The sequence below is a fragment of the Xiphophorus couchianus genome, chromosome 7 (assembly GCF_001444195.1).
Source record: "Xiphophorus couchianus chromosome 7, X_couchianus-1.0, whole genome shotgun sequence".
NCBI classification, from domain to species: Eukaryota; Metazoa; Chordata; class Actinopteri; order Cyprinodontiformes; family Poeciliidae; genus Xiphophorus; species Xiphophorus couchianus.
In genome coordinates, this window is record NC_040234.1 from 29527694 (window position 1) to 29539155 (window position 11462).

An 11462-nucleotide genomic window follows, 5' to 3' on the forward strand; every position below is an offset into this window, starting at 1 on the left:
GTTTTTTAAAGCATATGGAAAACTCAGTGGGACTCAAAAAAGGCAATAAATGATTCTCTCCCTGAACCCAAATAATGTTTGTTTCATTCCCAATTCAAATTTTTCAAAAGCTAATTGCAGGACTAATGAAAATGAGTTTATTTGAAGCTAACAGTATAACATTATTAGCATAACTCTGTGTCCAGTAATGAATGAAGTAGAAGGTTGGACTCATCAAGAGACCGGTGGGACAAGTTGCTGCCTCTCCAACTGTCTCCTTACTGCAGTGGTGCCCAAAGTCGGTCCTTTTAGGGCCGGCATCCTGCATGTTTTAGTTCTCTCCCTGGTTTAACGCACCTGGATCAAATGATGGCTACTGACATGCTGAAAAGGTTGTTGGTACTACAAGGGAGAGAACTAAAACGTGCAGGATGCATGCCTTACGGAAACCATCTGTGCCAGAGGACCTCTAAAAGCTTAACCCTTTATGTCCTAAATTTAAAATCTTTGCCTGGATATTTTTTGCTTATTTTAAATGTACGTAGTTCTTTAAATGTCCTGTGAGTAAATTTATTTGCTCATATGTCCGTAAATACTGGAACTTTCAATATCTAGCAAGTTATTTTTGCAATTTACCGTCTATTAAAAGTGCCACTCCCTGCTACGGCGGGAGTGAAATTACCGTAATAACCTGATTTTGACTGGAAGGCGCAACGTCTCCCCTTTCAGAAACTGTTGACATTTTTCAGGTAGCGCAGTGTGGTGGAATTACGGTACTGCAAATTTGGCTGGATTGTCACTGTTGCATTGAGAGGTTTAAACGCTAAATTATTCAGTTATTGAACATGTCAACAAGTTAATCTTTATTTTTTTTAATTAAATATATTGTGATTATTTGTGACATTTATCCATAGGTTTCTCTATAGAGTTATAGACAGAAATGAACACTTTTTAAATGCTGTAGTTTGTATTTTTATAGATAGATCTTTTGCATTCAAGTCTTGAAAATTTATTAGATGCAATTCTATTGACTTCACTGTAAATAATTTCAATTTTTTAAATGTTTATTTTGAAAACATTTTAACAAACTTTAAGTATGTACAAAAATATTAATACCACTAAATCCCACCACAGACAATTTAAAACTCCAAATCAGGCTGAAGTTCTGCTCAAGCGCCCATTAGACCTCGGACCCCCTGTGAACATGACATTTTCCTCTGTTTTGACCAAATCTATTACAATGAAATCTAAGGCAGTAAAGTCAGATTAGAAAGTCGGGTCTTTCATATTCTTAAAATAAACGCTTATCTCAAAGGAAAACGCACAAGTTACAGCACCCAGGCCTCGGGAAGACAGATTTCCTTTGACGGATTTCCTCCGCCACCTTTCGCCCTCCCTAAAGGGAAGAAGCTGTGACACATGTGGGAGGGTTCAGTCCAGCCTTCCACCTTCCCCGGACGCTGTTCTGCCAGAAGACTGTAGTAAGTGATCATCGTCACGATTTGCTTTTCGCGCTCATGACGGAAATCTTAGCGAACGATGAAACTTGCTCTTTGACGTTCACTGACTGGAGGACGGACGTGTTTTGTTCGTTTTCTGACCAGCTGCACATAATTATGTCGAGGGGACATGACAGCGTCTGTCTGCATGTCTGCCTGCGTGCAGCTCTGTGTTTCCGCGGCCGCTTAAGTCATTTTTTTGTCAATAAACCGGCAGCTCTGTCGTAATAAAACAGGGAAGAGAAAAAGCGAGATAGATTTCCAGATTTAGCGTTTCAATAAAAGAGAAATACGCTTTGGTGTGTTGACGTGCAACCATACATGACTGTTTTAAAGACAATAATAGTACATCCCGTTTGACAAATGTTATGTTTTTGTGTTTGTACTGTTAGGTGTTTAAGTCAAATTAAAACCTCATACAGAACATAGACGGTATGTTTCCAGTTTTATTTGTAAGGGAAATTTGATTTATACTTTCTTAGTTTACAGAATTTGCCAACTTGACTGTACTTTATTTGGATTTTTTTTGTGATGCACATCCCGAGTCAACATCTGATTAAAACACAGTGGCAGCATCATCCTGTGGGAATGGTTTTGTAGTAGGAATCAGGTCAAAGTTAATAGCAAGATAAACTGAACTAAATAGAGGGAGAACACCTGTTAGAGGCTGCAGAAGTCTTGAGACCTGGTGAAGGGACTATCTTCATTACAGGATATAAAGCATAAAGTTAATTTGATTAAAGTGTACGGCCCAGCCAAACCATAAACCTAAATGAATTGCCTCTTTTCCAGACAGGCATCATGGGATCCCCACTGAAGAGTCTGGTTCATGATGATGATAGGTACCAGAGATCCTTCCACCTTTTTCTGGAGCGATCCTCTGAGCACCAATGCATGCGGGACTTCATCCACAATAAACTACCTGACATTCTGTCCAGGTAAAGCTCCTTTAAAAATGAATTAACAAATGGACAACTGAAACTATTACGGTCTGTGGCTGCATTTTCTTTAGAATTTTGTAGACATGACCAATGATAAAAAAAAACCTGTGAATAGGTGAATTTCCTGTGAATAATTTGGAATAATTCCACATAAAAACTGAATTGTGAATATAGTGAAAACTGTAAAGATAAGTACGATACTAATAATCCTAACTTTCACCATCCTTGCCTGCACCGTCATTGTTTTCTACAAAAACATTGGTAGAGAGAATATTTCTCGACAAGATAATTGTAATTTTGACATGTCTTGACAAAATTATGATTATGTAGAGTTTGTTTGAAAGAGGAAAAAAAAATTATTAAAAAGTATTAAAGTATATTGCTTTGCATGAAGGAAACAAAACTTTATTAAATGACTTAGTCATTTTGCAAATCTTGCTTTTGGTTGGTGATTTTCATAGAAAAATTATTTGAAATTTAAATAGGAACTGACTTTCAAAAACATGCTGCCCAGTGCTTCAGCTGTGTTACAATTGGAATATGATCTTTTGGATCAAAAGTTCAAATGAACCTCTCACTTAAGGTTGTGAAAAAGATATTTATTTTCTTGTTACATAAAGGCTTCATTAATGGTGCCAAAATATAATTTGAAACAATAATGCTTTTGTTGAAGAAAAACAGTACAATTCATTTTCACTTGAAGATCAGGATTAAGATGAGACAAAAATGTATCTTGGCTTTTAAAATGCTTTAAGGGTAAACTATGTAGAACGTGATATGGCATCAGGGTTTTTCATTAACTGGAGTACCATAAAGCAGGAGATGGTCTTGAACTTTAAGCAACTGGTAGGTAAAAGAAACAGAAGTTAGTACTTGACCTAACCAGTGATCTAAAAGTAGGTTATGACTAATTCCACATTTGAAAGTTAATGCACAGAATATAAAAATATCACCTTGTGCTATAAAACTTGTTGGAAAACAGAATATGTGAATTTCATTGCAATGCATATAATTTGTACATGTCAGTTTGCTGTACGAAAAAGCAAATGTCTTATTAATTAGAGTGCATTGATTCATGTCTGAGACACATGAATCATAAAGATACAAAACCTGTGAAAATCAATAATCACAAACTGTGGTGCTTATTGTCACAGAAAACGGTTAACAGTTTCTTCTAACTAAACTTAAGTCCAAAGTCTGTTTCACAGATTAACAATGCTTGCCTGACAACTTAAAGGTATGTTTTAACCAGTCAAATAGTATGTGCATGGTTGTGAATTCCCAAAAAGTAAGTGCGTAAATGGTCTCTCTGCTGGCACAGGCTGTGGGAGGTGACTGACATGCTGCAGAGAACCGAACCAAACTCGGCTCTTTTTGACCTTTTTTTCAAGCAGATCCGTCAGGGAGCCGATGGGATGTGACTCGCAAGTTAATTAAAAGGTGTAATAGAGTTAATAAAAATGTACGTTGATTGACAGAACGCGCCACAGCAACATCCAAAGCCTAAGTTCTTGCAGAGGCTTCAGTCTTTAGATCAGAACATCTCACATTCCCGAGTGTCAGGCAGAATTGTCAGTTACAGGCCCAAAAAGATGTGACCCACATTTGGCAGGTTGGAAGCTGTGAATTTCAAGGCTGCTCTGAAGACACTCTACTTTTTCTTTTTTTCTGCTCTCCCCGCAGCATTGGAGATGGAAAGTCCCATCTAAATGTCATTGGAGTTGGAAGCGGAGCTGGTAAGAGCACAAACTATATGGCGCTGACACCGCTGAACTTAGCTTATGTGCAGCGTGACACGGTAAATAGCTGAATGACCTCTGCAGCAGATAGCTAAGGTGAGGGAACGTTGGTGAATCAGTCGGCTGCTGCTGAGCCGATGGGAGAGTTTATTCATGGCTGCTATGAGAAAAAGAAAAGACAGTGTGGAGGCTTTTTTGTTGCCATCTGACCATTTTATCTACTGTTAGTTTGTCAAAATGACCTAAACACTATGAAGCTTTACAGCACCAGGTTCTATTACAATGCAGTCATTTCTTTTCCTGTGCAAACTGAGCACTTGCCCTCAGAGTACTGCTGCCCTTTAACTATGTCAAAGCCAATCCTTTTACTTTACCTGAGCTGTCATTTCTGTATCATAATGGATTCTCTAATGGACTTGAAAATCCATTAAAATGGCTACAAACTTCCCTGCAAGGTATCATTTAACTTAAACAATTCACTGCATCTTCGCATCGGCTCCATGGCTTAAATTTACTCCTCTAGTCGTGGCAATTTGTCGCCTTTAATAAGAAAGAGAACAAAATGTTCTCCCTTTAGTCAAATGTTACTGACAGGATAATAGTTAGACTACCTGCTCTGGTTTTTAATCCATGTGGACTTTATGAGGTTACTTCACTTTGAATGTAAAATTTTCATCAAAATCCATTGTGACATTAAGTATTTCTTACATAACAGAATAATTGGGACTTTTTAATCTACTTTTTTGTGGTGACATCATAATGTTGTATTTGACACTGGGAATTATAAAGTAATGTCACATCCAGTATAAATGAGTTGTAGCTGCGAGGCAGAACTCCAGAGTGATTTACTAAATGCGCTGGTCCTGTCTACTGTTAGCATTACAAGATGATAAACAGTGCTTTTTTTCAGTTCTTTCTATGCAAGCACTAAAAGATATAATTCATATTTTTAAATTAAAGCTCTATTAAACACCTAGAAAGAATTTGGGTAGTACATAGTAGAGCAGACAGTCTATATTCAGATGTAAGTTGCCCTTGATGTAGACACCTAGGCTGCAAATTCTGATTTCAGAAATAAAAAGAAAAGTCCAAACAACATTTTTTACCTTCAGTTGATGATATTCTTGGAAAGTAAGTTTATAAATTCAAATTAGTTGGTCACAGAGGTTGAAGCAAACATACTTAAAACACATACAGTCTATGGGTATGGAATTAAGTTTATCATTCAATTTCATATTTTGCTCCCAATGGACACAAAGCTAAATATAAAAAATATATTTTAAATTGCCTTTGTCTTGTATTCTATGCTGACTGATGTGCATTTCTGCTTCTTTTGAAAGATTAACTTACATTTCTAAGTGTGGTGGTGTTTTTAAAAGTCAACACAAGTGAATATGAGATGTAGCAGCATTCGTTTAACAAAAAGGTTCAGTTGTTTCATTTTTCTATGAAAACTTTGGATCCAAAGCCAGATGTGGATATAAACTAAATGATGTGCAAGACTTTCTACTACGTGGTGCAACAGAACAAATCTGTTCAAAAAGTTGAAACTTAAACACAGTCACAAATGAGCGGCAAAAACAGAAAGTGGCTCAAATTTACATATTGGTCAATGTTCCAGTTATTGTGGGTCAAAAGCAATTCTAAACAGCTATATCGGAAATTTAACCTATGATACAATTTTTCTGTGGTTTTCTTTTTGTAACGCAGCATTATAAACACCAAGGGATTTCAGCAAGTTGACATTTATTTTGCCCCTACCTTTTTCTTTTCTTTTTTTGTTTTTAACCGTCTTGCTTTTTTTTGTATTTTTAGGTGAGATAGACCTAGAGATGCTCAACGAGCTACATAAGAAGCATCCAGGGGTGACAGTAGATAATGAGGTGGTGGAGCCAAGCAGCCAACAGCTACACAACTACAAAGGTACAGTCTTCTTAGGGTCACCCTCTTCTTACAAAATGTATCCATGTTCACATGATTCTAAAAGATGTTTCAATATTTAATTTTCTGGCTGGAAAAGGTATGTTTGTATTTTTAATGCTGAAGCATTGTGTTAAAACTGCCTTTGACCTTCTTATCAATAAATTAATAATTACTCCTCTTTTAGAGAAGAGCTGATCATTGAACCACAATGGCCAATCAGTAACCGACAACCCCTCCGTCTGCACTCTGATGCTTAACACAGTTGCAGTTCAAGGCTTCTAGTTTGCTTTACTGTACTTTCAGATATCCATAAGCTTCTTAAAATCAATGGTCATTTAGGTCTGACTTTTGGAGACAGACCTATCTTAGCGAGGAACAAACCAGGCTAGAGTAAGACTTGGCGATGGAGAAAGGATTTTAATGAGCAGAGAATGATGTTTATCGTGTGTATATGCTTACTGAATTCATATTCTGGCATGCGTTTACCTCCGTGTCTGCTCTTGCAACTTGACAAAGTTTATATAAAAGAGCCACACCACCAGCCAACCACAGACTGGTCTTTTTCATCCCATATCCATACAAATGCTGCATTCACTATTCCTGAATTTTCCTTAATTTTTCCACTGTGGGAACAAAAAGCATATTTCTTTCTTTTTTGACATTACTCCAAAAAGTCAGTGGAACCAGTAAAATATCACTTGATTCAGTTGTAGTAGAATGACACAGATTTATTATTTCCCGCTGTACAACTTAAAGGCTCATTAATAAATTACATATAGGGATCTTTTGCCTCATGTATAATAAAAAAATAATGATTAAATAAATATGAATGAGATACAAAACAGTCAAGCAGAGAAAGACATGTCTAACCTGAGTTTAATTGTGTTTTGTGTTTACCACCTTTTAGCTTTTTTCAACTGAAAAGAAGACATTTCCAAAATTAACTTGAACTTCACTTCGTAAAACAAGAAGTGCACTTGGCCTAGTTCTTTTTGAATTACTAAAAAAAACATTTTACATCAACATTTAGCAATGGCATGGTTTCTTAAAAAGAGTCAATTTGTAAAATTAAAATAAAATTATTTAGAAACATCTTGTGCAATTAAATTAAATCAAGTTATCAAAAAAATGTAAAAAGAAATGTAAATAGTGAGCATAAACTGCACATCCCTAAACAAATACACAGCTGTAGCACCTTCTAATTACAGTTGTAGTTATACAGAACTATGCAAGTCCCATCAATTATATTGAATCAAATTAACATAAAATCATGTTCAAATGGTCTTGCAGGATTTATTTTGGCACATTTGAATGTTTTAGTTACAGTCTTGGTTTTCTGAGAAGTTACACCTGAGAATATTAATCAAGCCAAGTGTGCAAAAAGGTTCTACAGCATTAAAAAATATAATGAAACACGGTAAAGACAGACATCAAAAAAGCAGAGTGGCATTGCAAAGAGCCTGATGCTTTTGCAAGATTCATGAAAAACTAAAATGGAAACTGGTCAGAGAGGCTGCTGGGAGACCTGCGTGAACAATGAAGGAGCAGTAGGAATTTTTGGCAATTGCTGGTTATCTTCTGCATGTGACAATAGAAGATCTGTGTGGAGGCATGAACACGGCTGCACTCAAAAGATGTCCACAAAATCTGACTGAGTTTGGGAACTCTTCCATGAAAGAGTGGACAAGTTCCAAGTCAAAATGTGAAATGCTGACAGACTCCCATCAAAGCAGATTGGATGCTGAAGCTGAATAAAAAGGTGCTTCCACAAACCTTCAGCTCAAAGGAGAGTGCAAACAGGAAATTGTACACTGCCTTGAACAGATTGTTTCCTCTTTCTAACCAATTTGTGTGTTCTTCAGATAACACAAGGTGAATTGGAACATTAAAGATGGAACAAGTTTGGAAATGATTTGTCATGGTCTCCTTTTTTTTTACATCAATAAAACCTGACATTTTGGAATGTGTACACTTTTCAGCTCAGTGCATATCGTTTCTATAAAAGGCTAAACCTCCCTACATAAAAAAAACAGTTGTTATATTTGTTAATTATCTGTCTTAAGTTTTAGTGTCGCAGAAACCTGAGTTAAACTACATCAAGTTTACCTGGAACAAGATGACAGCCTCGGAGTTTGAGGAGCACTGGAAACTGAGCAAGACGACACAGAAGGCAGACTTCATTCACATGATACAGGTTGGTGCTGAAGTATTGCCAGCCCTGGTGCTGTATTTCTGACACATCTAGGTCATATTCATTAGGTGGCACTCGGCAGCAATTAATCCCATTAGAGCATCTGTCTAGCATAGCAATATAATTAGGTGCTCCATGAATGCAGTTACCAGCTCATTATGTGTGGTGAAATCGACAGATGCTGTACTATGTGAAGGATCCCGGTGCTACCATCAGCTTCTTCCAGAGTCTCCTCGATAAGAATGGGAAGCTTCTCATTATTCTTGTGTCTGGTGAGTTGATTGACGTTAATTTAAATTAACAATTGTCCTTGTTATTCCTCGCTGATGTGAAGGAAACTGTTATGCTTCATTTGTTCAAGGGGAAATACAGTTGCAAACTTTTTCACATTTTGTTGTGTCGGAACCAAACATGTCAGTGTATTTTATTAGGGTTTTATGGAGCAGATCTGCAAAAAGTAAAGTAATGCATAAATATGTACTGGAAGAAAAATGAGAAATATGATTCACCTATTTTACTCTGATGCCCCAAACAACCAGCCTTACGTTTCACTGTCCACCTAAACTTTCTGTCTGTGCAAGGAGAGTATTAATCAGAGAATGAGCAAAGATGACTTGGGGGAGCTTCAAAGATCCATAGCTCAGGTGGGAGTCAACAACTATCTGCCATGGCAGTGATAAAGTGAGAAGAAGCAAGTAACTGTTGAGACAAACCCTGTTTGCAGTTTCCCACATGACAGAGCAAACATTATGACAAATTTGATATTGTCAGAAGAAACAAAAATCAGTATTTTGGGCCTTCATGCAAAATGCTATGTGGCAATACACTGACATAGCACATTGTTGTTATCACACCTACCATTCATGGCAGGAGAGATGGTCAGAGATGAGTGAAGATAGCTGGAGTTAAATCTAGCTTAGTCAGACAAGATGACTTCAGACTGAGGTGGAGGTACAAAAACCTAAATCCAATTGAGAATCTATGGCAAATTTGGTTTAATATTGAATTCACAGAGCCTGGACTATTTTAGAAAGAAAAATTGGCAAAAAATTATGTTTTTAGATAAAGCAAAGCTGGCAGGGACATATTCCAAAAGACTCACTTCAGTAATTGCGGCAAACTGTTTATTACAAAGAAGACAGTCTGAATATAAATCCACACAACACTTATTTTTCACTAATAAAAAAATTTTGACAACTGTGCATTATTTCTCAACTGTGCAGTGCTTCCTGTTGGTCTAGAACTTAAGGTACTTGTAATCATTGTCATCATTTGTTACCATGCTGACGATAGCATTGTTTCTGCTCCACCTGTTCAAGGGGAGAGTGGCTGGGGGAAGCTGTGGCGGAAATACAGGAACGAGCTCTGCAATACAGAAATAAGTCAATGCGTGACCACTGGAGACATCAAAAGCCTCCTGGACTCAAAGGGAGTGCGCTACCAGAGCTTTGACCTGCCATCTCAAATGGATATCACCGAGTGTTTCACGGAGGGAGATGAGAAGGGGGAGCTGCTTCTTGACTTTCTCACCGAAGTGCTGGATTTTAATAAAACGGCGTCACCAGAGCTGAAAGATGGCGTGCTGGAGCTGCTCCGGCATCCGGACTGCAGCACGGAGTCTGAGGGCAGAGTTATCTTTAACAACAACCTTGGTGTCATAGTCATCGATAAACCACATTAAAAACAGATCATAGCTGGAGTGAAGGTTAAATTAGTTATAGATGATGAAATATTTTCAAGCACATTGAGTATCTTCAAGCTTTATCCTGTATTAAATTTAGTTTTGTATACATGTTAATGTTTTATGAATTCTACAGTCCTCTAACATAGAATAAATGTATATATTCCTGTCAAGTTTTATGATTAAATTTATTTTATTATGACATCAAAGATAATTCTTACTCCGTTACAGACATTAGCTTCAGACTTTTATCCGGTCATTACAGCTTTTAATGAGCTGCTCTTGGCAGGCTGCTGCCCAAACCCCATTACACTGCTTCTTTCTCCGGCAGTGTTTTATTCCAACTGTACAAATAAATATAAAATTGGACAATTAGCTTTTCATTGAGAATCATTTTAGATAAGCTTAAAGTAATTGTACATTATGTTTTAAAATGATTGAAAGTATTATTTCTAGCAGGACTTGAACTGGGTAAGTGAAAACACAGTTGCTCCTAGGAGCCTTTTCTTTAGCTGTCAGTTAATTTACTTGCAAAATAATCTGGGTTTGTTGCTAATAGAAAAATTATGTTGCAGATTTTAAGCAGCTTTGTTGTAAGCTAATTTTGTATTTCTGAATTCAGATAAGCTTTGGAGTCTCACAGTGATGAATTTTAACAATCACATAGAACTTTTGTTTTTTTAATACACTTTGGTTTAATTTTTGATTCAACGTAAATGGTCAATTATTTTGGTGAGTAACCTGTTTTATTTGTACATGGAAGGGAATAAAAGACAAAATGACTTATTTAAGTAGGATGTATAGAGCAATATAAAGATACTGAAGAAATTTTCTTTTGTATTTTGTAAAGTTTTCTCTACTTTAATAACTCTAAGAACAAGTTTGTGCTGCTAATGAGTGTTGTGCAAAATCTAGTAGAAAAATCCAAAATAAAAACTACACTTGCCTACTGGGAATATTGCTCCACTTTCTTGTGTATTAAAAATTTAATTTCTCACTTTTATTTCTATTAATCAGTAAAAAACACACAATATTCAGAAAAAGGCAAAACACTGCAGTATTTTACAGTGCTAAAGTTTTCTTTGAAATAGAAGAAAAGACAGAATCCTTCAAATTACCTGCATTATCTAGTTTTACAATTCTTATCTTAGGAACTCCTTGTACCATAGAAATGTTATTTCAATGATGAGGCCTTGGTGAAGGGGTTCTTGTATATTATATTAATACATTACCACCAGAGTGATACATTTTAAGAAATTTTCTGTCTGTTCTGATGTTTGTCTTACAGTTAAGAACACAAAATTCAGTCTCTCAGAAGTTTATCATTTTTACTTGGAACCAATAAATAATGACAGTTTAATGTCTCTGCAATTTGAAGCAATCCCACACAGTGAAAGAAAATGTCTTCTCAACATTTAGTACTATAATCTGAAATGCTGAACCTTACTGATGTAAACACCACCAGCCATTCGTACTGCGGCTACATTATTCTTCCATTGACTGTTTTTG

At 36.4% G+C, this 11462-nt stretch overlaps 1 protein-coding gene across 1 annotated transcript; it reads left to right on the forward strand.

Annotated features, from left to right (window-relative positions):
- The first annotated feature begins 1305 nt into the window (after positions 1-1305).
- LOC114148898 (histamine N-methyltransferase-like) lies at positions 1306-10909 on the forward strand. The gene is made up of 7 exons (XM_028024404.1): positions 1306-1460; positions 2271-2416; positions 4103-4155; positions 5974-6081; positions 8145-8275; positions 8451-8544; positions 9592-10909. The coding sequence occupies exons 2-7, from the start codon at positions 2280-2282 to the stop codon at positions 9951-9953; spliced, it is 885 nt and encodes a 294-aa protein (XP_027880205.1). The 5' UTR covers positions 1306-1460; positions 2271-2279; the 3' UTR covers positions 9954-10909.
- Positions 10910-11462: the final 553 nt, after the last annotated feature.